Genomic DNA, 22,738 nt, shown 5'->3' on the forward strand with positions numbered 1-22,738 from the left:
GGATTGCTCCCCGCCTTTCCCTCTGGGTTTTTTTTTGGGGGGGGGGGAAAGTCGGCTGGTTTCCCTCATTCCCTTCGCGTGGCTGCGCGTGGATGTCTCTGCGTTTGTGCATATGTGTATGTACACGCTGACTTAGAATAAATGCATAGCGCGCGGCCGTGGGGAGAGGAGAAGTTGTCCTGGGACTTTCAGGTTGGGGTAGACAAAGCAAAAGTGGTCTGCCATAGAGAGCAGGCTCCTGGTATGCTTGGGGGGGGTGGTCAGTGGAGGGAGGGAACCGAGAGGATGGTACCTCAGGGTTTGGTTTTGTTTTTATTCCCCCCCCCCCTTCGTTTGAATTTATGTTTCAGAGCTGTTTTGTAAAATGGTGACAGTCATTCTGAGTCAAGTGTAGGGAGGATTGCAGAAAAAGAGGTGTAGCACCTTTTTGCTAAAGATTACAATAAGTGGTTGAAATACTGTTTTGTCTTGTAATCCGCATGTTGCCTTTTATCTGTATTGCCAAACTTGTAAAACAGCTGAAGTACCGGGGGTGGGAAAGCATTCGTTCATTCTTTTAATTACTTGGTTACTTGATATTTATGCTTTACATTCAGTCAGTTTGGACAACGGATTTTCATCTGCACTGACATTATGCGGCAGTGTTAGTGTTGCAAACACTGCAGAGAAATGTTCTTTTTAGCACCTGTTTTTACAGAGAAAACTCACAAAGAAAAATATATTGTGCTGTTTCATCAGAAATATAGTGAGCCGAATTGTGGGGCTGGGCAGGATTGCCTCAATAATGAGGCAATTGGAACGATTTGTTGGGGTACTTAGATGTACTGTTTTTGTAATGTGTTTTTCATTTAGAATATGATAGAGAGGAGAGACCATCTTTGAGCCAGCTATGTGTAGTGTTGCAGAAAAGAAAATTATAGCGGTGGGTGATGGTAACAGACTTTTGAAGAGACAGCATCACAGAATTCATTCTAATTAATCACAAAAATGTTACTAAGGAAAAAAAAACCACACCACATGTTGCACGATGAGCCTTTGAGATGGATTTAATTTTTCTATGTCTAGGTACCCGCCTCTCCCCTGGCTTCATGGTTGTTTGATTATTTTTGTTTGTTTGTTTGTTGTGTTGGAGGGTAGATGCTATTAAAATGAGCTGAAAATCTTTTTGAGATGGACCTTGGAACAAGAAGTTGAGAGTAGTATTTCAAGTTGTTGATCCTTGTCTTGCAGATATTTATGCTTTGAACCTTTACCTGCATTTGATGTCCTGTAGAAACCAGTGGGACTACTTCTGCTTAAATCTGAAGCATATGCATAAGTGTTGAATATGAGCCTTGAATGCTCATTATAGTATTCTAGCTCTGCTTGATATATTTGCAAGCTGACAGCATCCTGTTAACTGCCTCTGGAAGCTTATGCTTAATACTCAGTTTTAGGTCTCTGTTTTTTTTGGTTTTGTTGGGTTTTTTTTGCTGCTTTATTCCTTCCGATTTTCAGTTGTGTTTATACTTTCGCATTAGAATTTTAATTTCTGCTTCAGGTTGGACTGTGTATGTTCCTGTGGGGAAAAACTCATAAATGTTGCTGTTTCCAGGCTTTGCAAAATACTATTTCTCTTCTGAAGTTTTTGGTCAATGTGTGCATCATCCTCATGGAAGAGCTGCATGTAGCTACCCAGGGTTGCTTTTTGCTAGAGGGAGTTACTTTTGAGGTCATGATTCCTGGGAGATAGGAAAAGTAACAATCTGTAAAGTAGTAGCAGCAGAAGGGCAAAGTTAATGGCATTAGGATGCTGTCAGTTTGGACTGAAATCCTGGTTTTACTACTGATTCACTTGATATTCTAGGGCAAATCTCTTCCCTTCTTCAGTTTTCCACCTTTTTGTACTTACTTATTTTTCTCCATGGTAGTGACTATCCATTGTTTAGAATAAGGGACTCTGACTTTGAATGATAGTTTGATACTTACCTCTAGGGGCATCTAGTTAATTTTCATATAGTTACAGGAAAAGTGGGATTAGGTGGCAGGAATTTGTAAGTGTAGTATTAATAATGATGCTGTTGAGCAAGGAAATGTTATAAAATACGGCGTGGGTTTTGGTTTGATCATACTTGGCACAGTGTTAAATCATGGCTCTCTTAGTTTAAAATGAAAAAAAAAATCTCTGGTTCATAAATGTACGGTCACAACATGATTGTAAGTTTATAGTGAGAATGAATGCTGTATTTTCATACAGCAGTAGAATGCAAAATTAAATTATTTTTTGCTGAGAGTTCTTTTTATTAGGTATTCAAAACCAGACTTGATTATAAGTTCTTAAAAGCAGTGCTTGCAGCCAGAGTTGCTGCTTTGATGAGTTTGAAGCCTGTGCAGACAGAAACAGTAGTGATGCATCAGGAACCCATTGTGTTGTAGAAGTAAAGTTTGAAACTCATTCTATTAAAAAAACCCAAAAAACAACCAAGCAAACAAAAACCTGAGTGATACATGTATGCACATATATGCGTGTATGTGCATATATATGTATGCATATGTATATGTTTCATAGACTTAACGATGTACTGTTCTTGTGTTTTAATGGTTGTAGGCTATTACCGGCATTGCAAGACTATGTTAACTTTTTATAAAACTTAAGGATCCTTAGTACTAAGATTTTAGGATGGTCTTCTTTAAAATAAAAAGTCATCAGTGATTTACATGAAGTATTTCTTGTAAGCTGTTTGCTCCAGATGTAGTCAACTGGGTAATGAATGATTTCTAATGTGTTTTGTTCTACATTTACATCATTGGTTATCATATTTACATTGACCAGCATTTCTTTAAGCAAGATAGAGCAATTCAGAGGAATTAGGAAACTAAGAGTGTGAAAAGAAAGGAAATTTCACTTAGGAGAAATTAAACTTTGGTTAGGTCCTGTGTAGTGAGCTCCCAAATGGAGTAAGTGGTGGGATGCGATGCATTAGCAGTGCATTGTGATTGCCCGATTATTTGCAAATAAATTCTGGTCTTTCTGTAACGTGGCCTTTTGCCAGGATCTAAGAGTCTTGAGAGTCTCCCTTTTCTGGTAGTGATGTGGAAAAGAAACAAAAAGAAGTAGTCTTCTGAGCTGCTGAATAGAAGCAAAAAGTGTGTAAACCCAAGCTTTATGTTTAGAGGGGAAGGCAGCCTTTTGCCAAAGGTAAAGGCCATACAGTAGCATGTTTGTGGAAGAGCACTGCTGACTATGTTCACATAATACTCATGGTGATTGCAGAAACTTTCTGTGTTTATTCTCTTTCTGAATATTTGCTTTCCACAAAGCTTAGGCAAAAATTTGGTTGTCATCCGTTTCCTCTTTTGTATGGTTGGTTCAAAGTAACAATGTTATTTTCCTGCTTAAAATATATTTACTCAATTGTGTTTGAATAAGGGGAGGTGGCGGAGGGGCTGGGGTCAGGAAATGGAATCTCGAAGTGGAATTATCCCGCAGCTAGAGCAAGCATTTGTGCAGCATGGAAAGCTCTCTGTGTTGTATTTTGCTAATATTGTTATCTGTTGAAGATCTGAGTGGCTTTTTGTACTTGTATTAATAGTTTTCTGTAACATGAAGAGTTGCATAAATCATCATGAAGTCACACATTTTAAAAGGTAGACCGCCTCGGGTGATTTATACCATGTATTTGTTTATCTGTTCTTGCTTTTAGCACATCAAGTGTAATTTAAGGAAAATTGTCTTAGTCAAGATTTTTTTAGTGGCTATTTGTAAATACTTACAAAACCTCTCACAGGTAAAAAGAACCCTAACAGCTTCATGAGCAGTGGTAAGTGGGAAGCCTGGTTTGGTTTTTTTTTATATAAACATGTCCTTTGTTCTTCCTGCCCTTCCCCCATGTCTCCTACACAATAATCCTCTCCCTCCTCATGTATCTTGTGATACCCTTACCAGATAGGACACATGCTTCCGCAAGTCTGGCATCTCTTGTAAATAATAATTGGTCAGCTGGCTGCTGCCAAACAGGGTATTTAATAGATGAGTTATGTTTGTGGGGACACTGATTTGGGTTTTCACAATTTGTTGGAATCTGGTTTATCTCTAAGAATTTTCTGTTTTCAGTTTGCCTGGAGTCTGGCCATAGTGTCAAAATTATCTTGAGTGGAAGAATGGAAAGAACAAAACACTGCTATTGCTTTTGAAATTGGGGTGTAAATGAATCAGTTTTCTAAGTAGTCTATGGTATCCCGTGCCTGGTGGTAGTATTGTTACTATGATATGAAAGGATTTTGGCTTATTAGAGCTCTGTAGAGAATAACAAGGCCACTGGAAACCAGATTTTGTTGGCTCTGAGAAGTAATTGAAATCACTATTGAATTTTGCTGTGCTTAACAACGAGTGGTATGGATATCCCATGTACGTCTTACTTTACTGTTAAAATGTTATTTTATTGGACAGTTATATATATTCTCACCTTTGAAAATTATTTGTAATACCAAAGAAGTATCCGTAACAAATTCAAATAGCAATTTGAGCAACACTGCTTCTATTTCATAGCTTTAAGAGAACAAGCATCGGGTTTAAAAACTTGCAGGCAAAAGCTGTAAAATTGATATCTAAATCAGTGGTGACAGAGGAACGGTGGGCTAGGTAATCCAGGGAAGAATTTGGAATAGATGACAAAAGTGAAAATAACTGGCAGGGACATAAAGGTAGGAAACTAGTATGCAATGCAAATAGTAAAACATACTAATGACAAGTGGAGATCAGGAATACTGAATTTTATGGTGTACTAAGGTTGGAGGGACATTAGGAAATGGCAGGTATTTGTAAGTAATTAGGAATGGTGAAAGTACCCATCTTGTTACCTGGTTTCCTTTGGGTTTTTTTCAGTGCAGTGTGGAGGATGATACAAAACCTGTTTCATTTTGAAATAGCCTGCTCTTAGGAAATTTTGGAGAATATTTGGAGATTTAGTTTTTTGCATTACCTCCTTTTAGAGAGCTAAAGTTCTTTTCTGGTTCGCAGATGGCCAACTGTAGGGCTGATGTTTGAATTCTAAAGTTTTTATGGCACTTTAATGTATTCTAGTAGTTTAATTAAGGCATTCTTTCCTAATACAAACTTTGTAAAGTTTGTGTTTCTCAACATTTCTTAAACAGCCTTCCTTTCAAAGAGCGGAAGCAGTTTACGTGACAGCCACAGGTTGCATCTGGGTCAGGATTTCAGTTTGGCTCCAGAGCCTACAGTTGACCCAGTCTCCTGGTTGTTCCTGTGGACTGTGCTTCGATTTACATCATGGGGTGGTTTTGGAGCATGCAAACTGGTTTACTCTTTGGTGAAAGTAAATTGAAAGATATTATTTCGGTACTGGTGAGCATTCAGTCCGGTGGGCTAGAGCAGAGCTTGTCTGAAACGTTAGAAATAATGTCTCCTTCCCTTTCCCCAAATGTGTGTAGTGCCAACATCAGGTCCTCAGTACTGAATTTTGCTGAGATTTTTGGTGATAAGTAGGTGGAGACCACAGTGATGCAGGTTGTCCCCTTGCAGCCTGTGGAGGGCCACAGTGGAGCAAGTACCCACGCTGCAGCCCGTGGGGGACCGCATGCTGAAGTAGGTGGACATGCCCTGGAGAAAGCTGCAGCTCATGGGGTGCCTGTGTTTGAGTAGTGTTCTCTTGAAGGACTGTATCCTGTGGAGGGGACCCATACTGGAGCAGGGGAAAAGTGTGAGGAGCTGTTGTGGACTGATCATAACCCCCCATTCCCCTTTTTCACCAAAAAGGTTATCGAGCATTGGAACAGGCTACTCAGGGAAGTGGTTGAGTCACCATCCCTGCAGGTATTTAAAAGACACGTAGACATGGCGCTTAGGGCCATGGTTTAGTGGTGGACTTGGCAGTGTTAAGTTAATGGTTGGATGCGATGATCTTAAGGGTTTTTTCCAACCAAAATGATTCTTTGATTCTTTCTCCCCTGGGGAGAAGCAGGGAGATAGAAGAGTTGGGAATGAAGAAATGAAGTTGAGTCTGGGAAGAAGGGGGAGTATAGAGAGAAGATGTTTTAGTTTTTGTCTTTCTCACTATCCTCTTTTTTTTTTTTTTTAATTGGCAATAAATTTAATTTTCCCCAAGTCAAGTCTGCTTTGACTGTGATGGTAATTGGTAATTGATCTCACTTTTATCTCAGCTACAAGCTTTTCCATTTTATTTTCACTCCCCATCCTGTTGAGGAGGGGGAGTGAGAGGCTGGGTGGGCATCTGGCAGCTGGCCAAGGCCAACCTGCAACACTCATGTATCTACAATATCTAGTTCAACTTTAAAAAAATATTAAAAAGTTATTCTTTCAACCTTCTTTAAGCATGCTATTGATTTAAATAGTTCATTTTGTTTGTATTATAAACATGAGTAACAGTTTAGCCATCACATTTTATGGTCCAGTAGTAGCATCTTGTTTTAGCATCTTTTTTTAGCAGATGAAGTTAAAACTTTCTCCTAGTCCACTGTCACATGAGGCATACAAACCTACTCCTCCCTCCAGACCTCTAGTGCAGTGGTTAAACATTCTGTAACAGGATTACTTGCCTGGTCCTGCCCTGCAGTGCTTTGTTTGTCGAGCCAGCAGTGTTGTGCAGCACCACAAAGAATGGGATTGGGAAACCAATCCAGCTGAATATTTTTCCTCCTGCCTGTTTTTCAGCTGGGTATGTTTCTTCATCTAGTTTACAGCTCAAGTCTGCAAAAACCTTTTGCTGGCATAATGGAAAGAATGGAGCAGCATGGTCAGGTGAGGCATGCGCTGAAGTGGATGTTGCTGCTGGAATCGTGTCAGGAAATAGATGAAGAAAGGCTATATCTATCAGTTGGTGTTTAGGGATCTGAGAGAGAGATGTGACTCTTGACCAGAGACTCCAGATACAGACATGTGCTGTTCTCTTTTAAGTCCCAGACACTATAGTCAGCAAAATGACTTTTGAGTCAAACGTCTTTGTATGTTTTTTTTCTCCTTAATCTTTCCTAAGGAAGTTTTTCTGAGTTTTTCCACATCAGCTTTTGCCTCATTGGCTAGAAATGTTTAGTTTTTATTCAGGTTTACTATGAGATGACCTAGTTCTGTATTAGATGACTCATGATTATACCTCTCTTTTGCCCTGTTTCCTACTGCTTGGACAAATTGAAGAATCCTGCAGCACCCAATCCTTGGTCCTTTTGCATCCAGAATAAATGTGATCCTTGGCAAACCGTCCACCCTGAAGTTCAGCAACTGTTAAAAAATTCCAAAGATGTGTAACTTCTCTGTTTCTATGTGAAATACCAATTTAGCAATTGATTAAAAAAAAACCCAAACAACAAAAAAAACCACAAAAAAACCCAAACACAAATACCACCTCTCAATCCCAAGCGCCATAACTAGTTAGACTTTTTAAGCAAGGCAACAAAGTAGTAACAGGTTATCTGTGTCCTTCTAATGCACCTGCTCATGAAGACTGCCAAAAAAGCAGTGTAACGGTCCAATACAATTCATAGGAGTGAGGCAGTCACCATGAAATTATAGCTAATACTATCTTTTTGAGTGTTACAGGTAATCAACAGATACCAGGCATTGAAGTCTCAGTGTGCGTAACAAGAAAGATAGCTTGTTCCTTCCCTCCACATTGGGAACAAGGTCCTTGATGGAGTTCTGGTAGGGGAAGAAAATGTGTGGGTGATTTCCAAGTGCTTGTTTTGTAGAAGAATAGCATTTTTAGTTGTTGTTACCAGACAGCAAATACTTTTTAAATGTAGAAGGTTAGGATTATGGTATATGAGGTGTGTTGTCTGGCAGTTGGAGTTGGCAAATAACGTTACGGATTATAGGACTTTTCTGTGGCAGACCTTCAAAATTTCAGCACAGACTCTGTGGTGAAGGTATGGATGCTGCCTTAGTCACAAACTGCATGAACTGCTCAGGAACTACGGTGATCGTCTGGTATAACGTCAGCAGTTTCAAGGGTTTTGTTGTCACTGAAGGCTATCTTCAGCTGCTCTGAAGAAGTGCTCAAATCTCTGTGATGTGTAGTCTTTTCTCCAAATGTGTTGCCTTTTCCATCCTTAACTAAATATTTATTCCAATGTCGGTGCATCAGGAAAATTTTTAGTCATGAGGCCAGAAATCTTCCTAAATATGCTTATAATCAAGTCTTGGTTAGGAGAAACAGTACAGGAGATGATTTTGTTGGCATTGGGAGGGACCTTGACAAGCTGGAGAAATGGGCTAAGAGGAATCTCATGTAATTCAACAAAGGGAAAGGCTGAGTCTTGCACCTGGGGAAGAATAACCAGTACAAACTGGGGATGACTGGCTGGAAAGGAGATTTGGAGGAAAGGACCTGAATGTCCCGGTGGACATTGCAACTATGAGCCAGCAATGTGCCCTTGTGGCAATGAAGAACAGTGATGTCCTGGGCTGCATTAGGAGGAGTGTTGCCAGCAGGTCGAGGTGGGTGATCCTTTCCCTCCACTCAGCACTGGTGGGGCCACACCTGGAGTGCTGTGTGTCCACTTCTGGGCTCTCCTGTGCAAAGGAGACATGGATGTACTGAGTGTCAAGCGAAGGGCTGCAAATGCCTTTTAAGGGATCTTAAGGCATCTGGTATGAGGAGAGGCTGAGGCATCTGGTGGTCTTTATCCTGGAGAAGAGAAGGCTCAGGGGGATCTTACCAGTGTATATAAATACCTGGTGGGGGTTATAAAGATGATGGAGCCAGGCTTTTTTCAGTGGTGTAAAGTGACAGGACAAGAGGCAGTGGGCACAAATGGAAATACAGGAATTTCCACTTAAGCATAAGAAGAAACATTTTTGCTCTAGGGATGATTGAACACTGGAACAGGCTGCTCAGAGGTTGTGGAGTCTGTGTTTCTGGAGGTGCTCAAAAGCTGGCTGGATATGGACCTTGGCAACTGGCTCTAGTTTACCCTGCTTTGAGCAGTGGTGGTTGGACTAGACAATTTCCAGAGGTTGCTTCCAACCTCAGCTATTATGTGATCAGACAAGAAGGCATTTCCTTCAGTTTTGCCTCTCCAACTGTTGATTTTTTTTCACTGCAGGTGGCTCAGCTGTTGGACACTAGTGACTAATAGGTTTGTAGTGAATTTGGCAATCATTTCCAAAAGCATCGCTTTTGGAGGGACAAACCCCTTTCTTTTTCCCCGCTAATTTCAGAGAGATCTGGTTTTTTAGCTGTGTTTTGTTTAAGGGTGAGTGACTGGGAAAATTCTTTGCTACTCCAACCTTTTAGTGCTCATTTTTATCTTGTGCTACAGACTGAATGCGAGTGCTTCTATCCTCTATTGCTCATTTTTTTCCAAACAGCAGCAGAATTGGATTTTTAATTTTTTTTTTTTTTTTCATAAACTTGTGGCTCTTCACTGCATTCAGAATGCATGGATGGAAACTTTCTGTGACTGATCACTTTCACTCTTGTAGTTCGGGAAAGCTGTAGGAGTAAGTAGTCTTGAGAACTTAGTTTTTGTGTGAGGCTGGGCAGAGCTGGTGGGTTACATCTGGTCTGCCTTTGGCACATTCATTTAAAAAAAATAATCATGCAAAGCAGTAAAACGCTTCAAAAATGGTAACATATTTTCATGAAGCTAATGGCATCTATCCAAGAGACATTAATTTTTCCTATATGAGAAAGAATAGAGATAAGCCCTCTTTTCCACTGTACAAAATGTGTAAGTCAAACCAATGATTTTCAAACTGTCATGCACACTTGAACATGGTAGCCTTTGTGGTATAAGGTGTGTTGATAGTCTTAATCCAGAGATAAAATTCCAGATTGCCTATACATTTTGATATATGCATTTCTGACCCTTTAACTTGTAGTTATAGAATTTCTCATTTTCTTTCTCTGATTTGTATAGATGGAAAAAAACCAAACACAGCTTTCTCAGGTTTTTGAGCTGAGGAGAAGATAGAACATTTGGGGAACAGACTGACAACTGGAGATATGAGGCAAAGTCCATTATCTTTTCCCCTCAGTCGTATAGGCTGATAGGGTATCACTAGCAGCCTTTCTTTATTGTTAACTTTTCAGTACATGGTTTCAAATTATAATGGTGTGTAACAGAAATCTGTGTAGTGACGTAGCAAAGTTTTTAGTCTTTTTTTTTTTCTTTTCTGCCCACAGGTATCAAGCACGATGGGACTATGTGCGATACTTGTCGACAGCAACCCATCATTGGCATCCGATGGAAGTGTGCTGAATGCACAAATTATGACTTGTGCACAGTTTGCTATCACGGGGACAAACACCACTTAAGGCATCGTTTTTACAGAATTACCACACCAGGAAGTGAAAGGTAAAAATGTAATTTTTTTGCCTATGAAATTAAATAGGAACAGTTAATTGTGGTTAACTTCTCAACTGCAGACTTGGTTACTCAAACTTGTATTGGGTAAGATAGTGGCTTGAGGTGTCGATTCTGTTACTAGTTCTCTGCCTCTTTGCGAGGGAGGGCAGCTCAGACAGATCTTTGGAGCTTGGAAAACATGGAAATTTTAGAAAGGATGGAGTAGAGAAAAAAGGGTATGATTATTCAGTTTTTTAGCCTCATTGCAGTCTTCCTAGTTCTTGTGTTATCATATAGCAGCTTTAACACAAAGGCAATTATCTTTATACAATGTGTAATCACAAAATGATTTGTCAATGAATTCCTGAATGTGAAAATTTAATTAGGTTCAAAAATGGTGTAGACAAATTGAGGGGAAAATATCCTCTTTGTGGGCTATGAAAAAAAACAGAATGAGCTGGAGACAAAACCTCTGACTTGAACTGCTTAAACTGTTTACTGCAGAAAGCAGAGAAAAAATGCTGTGAAGGGTTGTTCTGTCCTTGCCTTGGGTTTTACTTCTTAAGCATCTATTATTGTCTCACTCTGAAGAACTCTGAACAAAATTGGCATTAGTGTGTTCTTGCATAGTTGTTCTTGTGTTCTTGCCTTCAAATAACTTGCTAAATCCAAAGCTCCTCTCTGTCGTTGTTTATGTACCGGTTAAGCGAGAACAGTGATACTTACCTGTTACTAAATACTTGGAGAGCTATGGTAAAGCATTGTGTAAAGGCTACCTGCTATTGTATCCCCTCTGTGTTAACTCTCCAGAATGTTCTTTCATTAAATCATTGGAAGCTTTTTTTTATAGATATGATACTCAATTAAATGTGACGTGTAAAACAAAATTTATCTCCTCTTCTTGGAGAAGTAAGGTTTACAAATATGTTGTAGTTCATTGATGTGCTTTTATCAGTGGTTTTACAGTTAAGGGAAGTGGCTAGAGCACACAAACTTGTGGGGACTCTGTTTATTTTCTTAAACATTTCCCTTGAAGTTTAACTTTAGGCCAGGTCAGGGGCTTAATCACAAAGTAACTTCTGGTTTTTTTTGAGATTCACGCCATTAGGTCTAGGTACCAAACAGATGTCTTAAGCTTAGTGTCTCAGTTATAATGTTCTAATGCAGAACAAGACTTAGAAGTTGAATCCAAGAGCAGAAAGTGCTGGCTTAGTGTAATTAATAGAAAATAGGTAACAAAATACAAATCTGTTTTCTATTTAGGGGCCTATAGAGAGTGGAAACAGGGGCGGGTAGCCTGGGAGGAATACAGAGGAATTGTTTGAGCAGCCAGGGATCAGGTTAGACAAGCTAAAGTCCAGATGGAACTAAATCTGGCCAGGGACATTTAAGACAAGCAAAAAATCCTTCTGTAAGTATGTCAGTGAGAAAAGAAAGACTAGGGAAGATGTGGGCCCTCTCTGGAAGGAAACGCAAGAACTGGTTACCTGGGACAGAGACAGAGCTGAGGTACTCAGTGACTTTTTTGCCTCAGTCTTCACTGGCAAGGACTGCAGCCGCACTGCCCATGATGCAGAATGCAAAGGTGGGGATGGGGAAAATGAAGAACCGCACACTGTAGGTGAAGATCAAGTGTGAGACCACCTGAGGAACCTGAAGGTGCACATGTCCATGGGACCTGATGAGATACATCTGTGGGTCCTGAGGGAACTGGCAGATGAAATCGCTAAGCCACTAGCCATCATATTTGAGAAGTCGTGGCAATCTGGTGAGGTTCCTGACAACTGGAAAAGGGTAAACGTAACCCCTATTTTCAAAAAGGGAAATAAGGAAGACCCGGGGAACTACAGGCCAGTCAGTCTCATCTCTGTGCCTGGCAAGGTCATGGAGTAGATCCTCCTGGAAACTCTGCTGAGGCACATAGAAAACAAGGAGGTGATTGGTGACAGCCAGCATGGCTTCACCAAGGGCAAGTCATGCCTGACAAATTTGGTGGCCTTCTATGAAGGGGTTACAGTGGCAGTGGACATGGGAAGAGCAACCGTTGTCATCTACCTGGACTTGTGCAAAGTGTTCAACACGGTCCCACATGATAATTCTGGTCTCTAAATTGGAGAGACATGGATTCAACAAATGGACCACTCGGTGAATAAAGAACTGGCTGGACAGTTGCACTCAAAGAGTTGCAGTCAATGGCTCCATGTCCAAGTGGAGAGCAGTGATGAGTGGCGTTCCTCAGGGGTCAGTACTGGGACCTGTACTATTCAACATTTTTGTCGTGGACATGGACAATGGGGTCAAGTGAACCCTCAGCAAGTTTGCCGATGATACCAAGCTGTTTGGTGAGGTAGACACGCTGGAGGGGAGGGATGCCATCCAGAGAGACCTGGACAGGCTGGAGAGGTGGGCCCAAGCCAACCTCATGCAGTTCAACAAGGCCAAGTGCAAGGTCCTGCGAGTGGGCAGGGGCAATCCCAAAGACAAATACAGGCTCTGTGGGGAATGGCTGGAGAGCAGCCCTGAGGAGAAGGACCTGGGCGTGCTGAGTGACCGGAAGCTCAGCGTGAGCCCGCAATGTGCAACTGCAGCCCAGAAGGCCAACTGTATCCTGGGCTGCATCAGAAGAAGTATGGCCAGCAGGTCAAGGGAGGCGATTCTGCCCCTCTACTCCACTCTCGTGAGACCCCACCTGGAGTACTGCCTCCAGCTCTGGAGTCCCCACCATAAGAAAGACATGGACCTGCTGGAGCGTGTCCAGAGGAGAGCCACGAGGACGACCCGAGGGCTGGAGCACCTCTCTTATGAGGAGAGGCTGAGAGAGTTGGGGCTGTTCAGCCTGGAGAAGAGAAGGCTCTGTGGAGATCTTACTGCAGCCTTCCAGTACCTAAAGGGGGCCTACAGGAGAGCTGGGGAAGGACTTTTTACAAGGGCATGTAGTGATAGGACGAGGGGGAATGGCTTTAAACTGGAAGAGGGCAGGTTTAGATTAAACCTTAGGAAGAAGTTTTTCACTTTAAGGGTGGTAAGGCACTGGAACAGGTTGCCCAGAGAGGTTGTTGAGGCCCCATCCCTGGAGGTGTTCAAAGCCAGGCTGGATGTGGCTTTGGGCAACCTGATCTAGTGGGAGGTGTTGACCCAACCCAGAGGGGTTGGAGCTCGATGATCTTCAAGGTTCCTTCCCACCGAAACCATTCTATGATTCTATGATTTATTTCTTTATAAAAATACCATTACTTTTGAGAATGCTTGCCAGACTTTCTTTTTTTCTTTTTTCTTTTTTTTAAGCTGAAGTTTCCTGTGTAGTTTTAAGTGGTCTGTTCTGGTGTAAAAAGCATAATTTTTCATTTTGGAGATAGATTGTATGCAATGTATAGAATTTCAAGCAATCTTTTGAATCTTGTCACTTTCTCCCTCTCCCATTGAGCTCTGTTTTGCAGCTCTTATCTAGAAGGCAGGTTCATCTGCCAAGGAGCTGTTTCTACTGGATTAAGTTTAGCTGAGAAAAATTGATTAAAGTCAACTTTTTGAAGGAGGAGAAAAGGGCAAAGCAATGCTATTGAATTTGAAGGATATCTCATGGAAAAAATGGCAAGTGGCATCTAAGGATGTTTGAATGAAGGAAAGCATTAAGCTCTACCTATTTTATTCTTGAGTCTGGGTTATCATATGGGCAGTGTACCAAAGTAATGTATGCTGGGTTTTATATCAGTTTTGTAGGTGTTGAGATCTTTCTAAAATGCTGCTATAAACAACATAACTTTGTGCTTTCTAACACTCTTTTATGTTACTTAGATAAAAATGGCTAATATTTTCATGTGCTCTTTGCTTTAGTTCTAACAGTTTAACTTTTTCCTTGTCTGCCATCTGCTGGATGTTAAAAGTTTAGCAGGTGGGTACTAGGTTTCCCGAAGAGGTCAGGCAACGTTCAGAATTTCAGCTGAAAAATACTTTTGTCTGGCAACATTTTCCTGGCATGAAGTAAGAAATCTGGTTGCACTCAAACTGTTGGCTTTTGAGATGACTGGAAAGGCAGGAAAATGTTTGTCTCTCTGGTTTCTATTTGTAAGTTAAATACTCACAAACTGTTCTTTTTGGGCTTATCTGCTTCAGCTCTGTTGAAGTCACAGGGAAAGAAGAGGTTTGCTTTGGAAAAATAACATATGACTGAAAAAATGGATGTTGATATAATGAATTAAATTTGCCAGGATATTCTATATGAAGTATGGAGAAAATAAACTGAGACATGGAAGAGAAAGAGATACAGCTCTTACTTAATAGCATAACTCTGGATGAAAATGGCAGGGCAATTGTGGGACAGTAATATTTGCCTAGGGTGCATGTAAGAGAAACAGAAATGTGTTGTTTATATGACTCTGTATGTTTCTTTAATGATTTTAATACTATGAGTACGGATCTGTATGTAAGTGGTTACAAGATTATTGCTGGTAGTAGGAAGTTTGGAGAAGAAATTATCATTAAAATTAATTAAAATTAAAGAGTAATTATAAACACACAATAAATCAGATTTAGGAAGATCATGTTTTTTTGTTTTGTGGACTGCTGTTCAACTTGAGAATTGAATGGATGTGATTCATGCACTGAAATCTGCATTTGTGGGGTTATTTTTGTTTCAAGATGCTCTCCTTCCTTCCTGTCCCCAAAGATATGGACTATGTTATCTTGACATTTGTGGGTTCTTCTTTTAATAACTTCAGGGTATTGTTGGAGTCTCGCCGTAAATCAAAGAAAATTACAGCAAGAGGAATCTTTGCAGGTGCCAGGGTGGTGAGAGGAGTTGACTGGCAATGGGAAGATCAAGATGGTGGCAATGGGCGTAGAGGAAAGGTAAATATAAAACTGGTTTAAATAAGAAGATGCGTTTCTGCATGCTCATGTAATGGCCTCCATAGCCTTTCTAATTGTAGAGTAAAAATATCATCATAAAAGTTACTGTTTTAATTTGCTGGACATTTTTTAATCTTACTCTATAATGCTAAAGCATTTAGAAAGGGAGGGGATATATCCTGTGACCAGTTCTTTTAAATTTAAATTTTTACAATACCAGCGCAAAATTTTTAAGACTACTAAATTGTTGTCCTGGTTATTCTGCTTAAGACAGGCTTGTAACAACATTAAGATCTTGGGCATATCTCTGCATACTAGCGAGCTGGTATAAAAACAGAGCTCTCAAGAATAGCTCTTTCTGGTCATCCCTGCGTTCTGTAGTCTTACTGCTTGTGGGTCAGCACATTTGTGTTTCTCTTGCTCCTGGTATTCGGTGCTTGCACCCGAATAATTATAGGGGCTTTTCCAGTTTAAAATTAAAAACTTTGCAAGTGTTGGATGTGGATATTATATTGCTGGCTTAGGACATTATAAGAGTGTTTTTGATATAGTTGTATGAAAAAAATTGCATTTATTGAAAATAGCTTGGAAAGATATGTTGCTAATCGTGACCTTTGCAAAATTTCAGTCTACAACTTATATTTACCTTGAGAACTTATGAAGGTTTGTTATAAGTATGAATATACAGCAGGGAGTGTAAAATATACTATGACTTTTATCACCAAATATAAGATGTTCTAGAAGGGGAATTGGATGCCCTTATATCTTGGTGAACTGGTGGTTTTTTGTTGCTTTTATTTTTAGTACACTTAATCAGGATTTAGAAGAAAGTGGGAAGTTTCTGAATAAGATATTTAGCCTATTTTATATCCTAGACATTTATAGAAGCCTTAGGACTTTTGCATTTCATTTTGGATTGTATTGAGAGGAAATTATAAATTTAAATATCTTAAAACAAGGGATATTCAGATGCAGCTCTTTTCATCTTGATTATTTACCCCTTGCTGTGAATTTGGCAAGATATTTTGAAATCTCTCAAACTTTGCAAATAAGAGTCTTATCTTGCATTGTCTGCTTTGTGTACTAAAGTTGGTGGGATTATTTGCAGGCTGAAAATATGTATAAATGCATGTAAATGTTTTTAACAAGGAAGAGCAGATGGTAGATAGCAGAAAAAAACTTTAAATAAATACAAATAAGAATGAAGACAAATTCTGGAAATTATTTTTTTTTTATTTTTTTTTTTTTTAATTATGGAAGTGTTTTCAGAGTTTGGTGCATGGCCTCATGATTTCAGAAAGTCCTTTGCACTCTACTTCTTTTGTACTGTTGTTAAACAGATTGGCTCTGGAAGTAAGACTTTGTCTCCTAACATAGTGCAGCACCACCAAGCTAATGCAGGTTAAACCAGACAAATTGAAGCAATTGAAATAGTTTACTTCCTGTTTTCCTTAGTTAACTGCTGCTTCTAGTAAGAACATATCAAAGCAGCATAAAATAAATTTTTACATTTCAGATTTTGTTCTCTACTTATGTAGCTAGATGACCTACCAAATACAGAAAAGAAACATAGGCCTACAAAGTATATATTCAAGCTGCCATCTTATTAAGACACCTAGGGAACACTTGTATCAAACAGAACACAGCTTCAGAATAAATTTTATTAAATTCAGAATAATTGGTATATCCTGAATTATTCTGAAGAGATGAATAAGGTTTTAAGTTCAAATTGTACTTCTAAGTCTTTGTTTTAGAAACAACTTTATTATTTTTAAAACTGAATAGGTAACTGAAATTCAAGATTGGAGTGCGTCAAGTCCACATAGCGCAGCATATGTTCTTTGGGACAATGGTGCTAAAAACCTTTACAGAGTTGGCTTTGAGGGCATGGTAAGTATAAAAGAACACAAAGGGTAAGATGTATGGTGGGGGGAGGGTAGAAAGAAAAACTTCTTGTGCTTTATTATCCTGCTTTTGTAATATCCTTTATCAGTTTGCATGCTGTTAGTCAGGTCATTGTGAATACAGCTGTATGGATCATGCATATGTATTAGTAAGAAAATCTGATCTGGGAATTTATAAAACATATGAATAACTTGAAGTTAAGGGCTGGTTCCTGCCCGAGTATAGTAAATGTTTACATGACATACATGATTATCTTACTGTGCTACCATTGTACTTAAATTAAAATTCAGAAAAGAAAAAGAAGCTTAGCAATGAACTTTTTGAAGACTGTATTTCTTTAACTCCTGAACTCTTCGGTTCACTTCAATTTTGGTGTGATTACTGCAAGACTTGCAGTTTTTAAATTACTGGCAACACTTAGAATCCTCTCGAGAGCATTTTTTTTGTCTATGGAAAAGTATTGAATTAAGTTACAACCTTAATTTGCTTTAGCACTATATTTTTCTTTTTCACTCCTAGCTTCTACAGCTACTTCTACAGCTTTAGAGAGAAAATGGGTCAGACTCTAGCCTAAGTGCCTTCTGTTGCTAGGTTTTCTTATCCTAATGTGGGTCAGGGAAAGGTTACTTTGATTATCAACTGCTTATAACATCTTAATTAGCATTTTCATTGCATGATTTTTTGTTTGGTACTGCAGAGGAAAACTAAGTTAACATTGTAGTGTCATCTTGTCAGATATGTATCAGTAATAAAATGTTAAGCAATAGCTAGTCTACTTCTTGAAAGTAAAATATTTTGCCTTATAGCCTTACTTTAAAGTTTATTTTTATAATAAAAAATAAATACTAAATACCACTTTTACAGTAAATACATATTTTAGTGTCAGCTTTAAAAAGAGTAAACATCCTTAGTGCAGGTCAGCTTTTTTCATACATGAGGGTGCTAACGATAAAATATGTCGGTAATGAATTATGTCCTTCATGGTCCCCCCCAGTCCTAAAGAAAATTCTTTATACACTGGCAAAAGGGAGAGAAAATTTTATGTAGTTTTATGTAGTATAATATTATTAAACAAATGGTTGGTATCTTCCCCCTTATATTTGATTGTGATACATGGAAAAGGAGCACAATTATAAAATCTAGATAGAATGAGATGCAGATCAACTGATTTTTTTTTTTTTTTTGTGTTGCTATTTCAGTTACTATGTTAAAATTTGTGCACTGCATAGTAGGAGTGCTGTGGAATAATTAAAGATTCCTTCTGGTCTCAGAAAATATACATTTAAGATAAAGTTTATATGTTGTTCTGAAATAATTGTGAACAACAAAAAACTGTTAAAATGTATGTGAAACTACCTATATGCATAGGTTTTATATATATCGGATAATATATAAATAATATATGTACATATGTATAAAAAGGATAATTTGAGGCTCTGTATGTAGTACTTACCTGATTGTAATCCATTCCTACAATAATTTTATCTTTCTCAAATGTAATTTTCACTTCAAACAGAATGAATTCTTGGATATCTGTGACAAATAGTCATTTGAATGCAAAGCTAGATTTTATAACTGGTTAATTGCTTGCTAAGTGTAAAATTCATTGTGATTATTTGCTACTATTTATGTGCTGTTATGTAAAGTTGACTAATAGACTGTCAGAGAGTTCATGTAAATTTGGGGAAAACTTGCCTTGGGACTTAAAAATGGGTTAAGAATGTCCAGAGAGTGTGGAATCAACAATACTCAGTGTGTGCTTATGTAAATACAGCTGGGAAGAGACCCCTACTTGCAAATGAATAACACTTGACTCAGAGGCAAATGAAGCTGATTAAAGAAACACAGCTTATTATTGTAAGTCAGGGTTGTGTGTTTGATAGCTGACAGGCTGCATCTGGTCCTCAAAATTAATCTATTTGGCCTGCCAGCTTTTCCTTGGGAGAGACAAGGATTGGCTGGTTGGGCAGCAGGTGCTGGCTGAAAACTTGCATTTATTTCTGGTCAGATCCTTAGTTTTTATTTGGGTTTGCTGTTGCTGTGTTTACATATGAAGTTGTTGAGCGAGGTGCATCTTGCCTTTCTTTGTGAAGCCTGGTATTTAAATGTGGGAGTTTCTGCTGCCTCAAATTCCCAAACGGAAATCTGTTTTTATGATGCTGTTAGGTTGAATGACATGTTTCCTACATCCGTAGTAGGAATAAAGTACCGTTGGCTAGCATGATTGACACTGCTTGCATTTTGTATCTATATTCAGATTCTAAAGCCAGACCAAGCTGTTAACCTCATTACCCGCTTTAGAAATGTGTGAACGTAGCCTTTTACAATAAAAAGATAAGCTATGTGGAATTAGAGATTTAATAAGAATGTGAGAGTTAATGAGAAGAATGTGATTTAGCTTTTTAGGCTTCTTTCTAGTTCTTAATTCTTTGTATCACACAGCTGAGGATGTAAAGCTGGTAACTTCCATTGGTTTTCAATAAGCATGATATTCTTCTACTTATTAATAGAATTATTTTGCTATGAAAACTTAAGAAAAAAGGTCTGTCAGCAGGAGTTCCCTAAATCAGTTACCAATCAGGAATTGGTTTTGTACTACCAGATTTCTTTGCTCTTGCCTTTTTTGCTGTGATTAACTTCCTCTTGTTTTTCGTTATGGAACATCTTCCTTTCATCTCTGTAGCCTCTGAAAGAAGTAACTGTAGTTATTGTCCATCATTGTCTCAGTAATCTGTAAGCCATCTTTGTTTGTGTACTTTTTTGCATGAATTCTGAATAGTTGAGTGCATAAGGGAAATTGGGAGGATTCCTTGCCCTTGTGTTTTTGATGGGACTTTAAACTTTCTTATCCTGATTGATACCTAATGTGTGTTCATCAGTATTTATTTGAGTTACCCTTAAAGATAATCCTTGAAATTACTCTAGATGATTTTAAGAATTACTTATTAACACTTTTTTTTTTTAATAAAACCAAAGTAAATGTCTTAGCATACTAGGCATTGCAGGTGCGTGTTTTAAAATATATAGAAATATGCTTTCTGGTGCAGTTACAACTGTTAGATCTGTAATGTAAGTCACATCTTCAGCTATCTTGTCCCCAGTATGTTCAAACCGAAGGGTTTAGGAAGCAGCAACAAGAATTTTCATTATTTCGTTCGTTTAGTGTCCTTCTGTTGCTTCTAGGTGCTGATCAAAACTGATTTAAAAGACAGAAACATGAATTTTGGCCACCTTTATACACGCAGCAGGTGTTTTTTATTACATTACTCCCAGCACAGCCAAAGTTAAGTGGTTAGTTGTTTTGGAATCCAGAGAAAAAGGAGATATTTATGTATACCTTGTGTGTTTATTTGCATTTGTCAGCAGACTTTGTTTAGCTTCTTATTTATGTAGTCGTATTTCTCTACATTCCTCCTGTAGTTTCAACCAAGCACTTTGTCATCTCTCTGTAACTGAGTTGCTTAGAAACATATTTCTGTTAATCAGAAATGTACTTACTTATCCTCTTCCAGTTTTATTTACAGTATTAACCCACAAGGAAGGCTTGATCCTCCTTTCAAAAAAAAAAAAAAAGTTACATGTGGAAAGTTTTTGTAAGTGCCTATAATCAATAGGCATTAAGGTTATATAAACAATTCACTTAGGATTTGCCTGAAGTCTAATTTCTTCTGTAAGAAGCTGTTGCTATTGGTTTTATGCCTCACACGTCTTTATCATTTCAGTCACTTTCTCTACCATTTTCTACTTTCTCCTTTAGTTGTTTGCACTTTTCTCAGCTTCTTGGAACATGATCAGAGTTCATTAAATTTGAAATACAGCATTTCCTATAAACCTTTAGCTAAAACGTATGGCTTTAACCAGTCCCGTGCTGTCTTAATCAGGTGACAAAGCAGCACACAATGAGCTTACTTCACTTGCCCTGTAAGGGCCTGTTTCCTTGCCAAAAGCTGTTGTGAGTTTAAAGACTTAAAGTGACCTTTAAAGGGTGTATTAATTGTTACCTTGAACACCTGCAGCTGTGGCACCATTCCTGTTGGTACATCGGGAAGATCAGTATTGATTTATCTCCTGGTATTTACTGCTGGTATTAGATGCTATTTCAGTGCATCTCTAGATCAAACGTTCTTTTTCTTAGCAGCACACCTAATTTCCTTATCAAGTCTGTAGACTCCCCTCCCTGGTTTTGATGGATGGCATTCCACATTGATTGGAATATCTGAACAGTTATTCCAGTAGGCAGCTGCTCCTTCAGCATTGTTTTCCCCTTCAAGGTCAGGCATGATGGTGCTTTTACACCATCTGCCAGCACTGCTGACGTTGCTGTAATGTACATTTTTTTGTTCCCTGAAGTTTTTATGATGATAAAATCGCTGCTGTTTTTTCAATGGTATAATTGGATGGTAAGTCAAAGTAAACTGTTATGTTTTCTGTATTTCCCATTTGGCTCAGCAGATCATGATCTTTATGTAATGCAGTCACATACAGCTGAAATACAAAGAGTTTTTCAGCAAGTCAGGGGGTAGATGCCAGAAGACCAGTTCTCCACTGTAGGCAAAACCCATTATTACCCACTGCTCATGTGCATCAGCTGTTACTACTGGTCTCAAAGTCCTGCTGTGCAATGTTTTGTGCTGGTGCTGTTCCTTGAATTTTTGTAGAAACAATTTCCAGCTTAACTGGGGCTTCCACCTCTTCTCTAACTATACACAGATTCCACAAAATCTATAGCTTGTTTTTCTTTTTCTTGAAAGAACCCTCTTCAGGGTTCATTGAATGGTTTCTCCATCAAGTTACTGTATAAAAGCTTAGCACATTTGTCTCCACCACAAATTTACACCCAGCCTCACAGTTGTTACTACTTTTTCTGTGCACAGCATCACTGTGAGTCCAAAACTTGCATTTTAACATCTCTTGTGTTTTGGTACATTCCCTTCTACATTCCCTTGTACACTTGGATGTCTCGTCTCCAAACGATCTGATATTTCAATGCATTTACAAGACTCAGGGAGACTCCTAAGACTTATAAAAAGCCCGGTGGAGTTCTCAGAAGTGCGGCACAGCAGAGCTGGCAGTAGGGATGCGCTGGCAGCCTGGTGTAGCCGGGCTTCGGGGGTGTTTCTGCTCTGTCCTTACTATGAGGGCCTCTCGCCATGTGGTCCCCAGGGGAGGATGACCGGGAGCTTAACACCACCCCTGATTTTTTTACTTAAACTGCTTGGGCAGAAGAAAGCCAGTTTTTCTTTTCTGATAAATATAGTAGCTGAGTGCTGGAAGTAGCTTACCCGGCTTCCATGGTACTGAAGTACAACTAAGCACAGTTTCCTCTCTTAAAACTCTAGGATCCTTTTGGGATTTGGTTATGGTTTTTTAGACATTTGCAGGCCTTTATCGTGTTGATGTTACTTTTGTTAGTAATGCTGTTTGCAAAATTGCTGAAGGAATGCTTTGCTGTATATACAGTATATACAAGTTATTTTCTTACTGCCTTAATTTCTGTCCAGTGCTTTATCTTTTTATGCATTTTAAGTCCTCAATTTTTTTGTGGAGGCTTATGTAAATAAAATAGACACGTTGCCTTGCTTTTATGTGTTACTTAGATCAGACTCTTGTTGTACTGCTTAGTGATCTAACACTGACTTCATCATGTAAGTGAAAGGAAGACAGATGTGAAGCTGAGGTTCAACAT

The 22,738-nt window shown here is 38.9% G+C and overlaps 1 protein-coding gene across 1 annotated transcript in view; it reads left to right on the forward strand.

Annotated features, from left to right (window-relative positions):
• MIB1 (mindbomb E3 ubiquitin protein ligase 1) overlaps positions 1 to 22,738 on the forward strand; it is a 90,846-nt gene that overhangs the window by 10,874 nt on the left and 57,234 nt on the right. Inside the window, exons 3-5 of the mRNA XM_009886651.1 lie at positions 10,112 to 10,311; positions 15,018 to 15,147; positions 16,933 to 17,037. Coding sequence (XP_009884953.1) covers positions 10,112 to 10,311; positions 15,018 to 15,147; positions 16,933 to 17,037 — 435 coding nt within the window. The remainder of the gene's footprint in view (positions 1 to 10,111; positions 10,312 to 15,017; positions 15,148 to 16,932; positions 17,038 to 22,738) is intronic.

This window comes from Charadrius vociferus, unplaced genomic scaffold (genome assembly GCF_000708025.1).
Source record: "Charadrius vociferus isolate BGI_N301 unplaced genomic scaffold, ASM70802v2 scaffold45, whole genome shotgun sequence".
Classification (NCBI taxonomy): Eukaryota; Metazoa; Chordata; class Aves; order Charadriiformes; family Charadriidae; genus Charadrius; species Charadrius vociferus.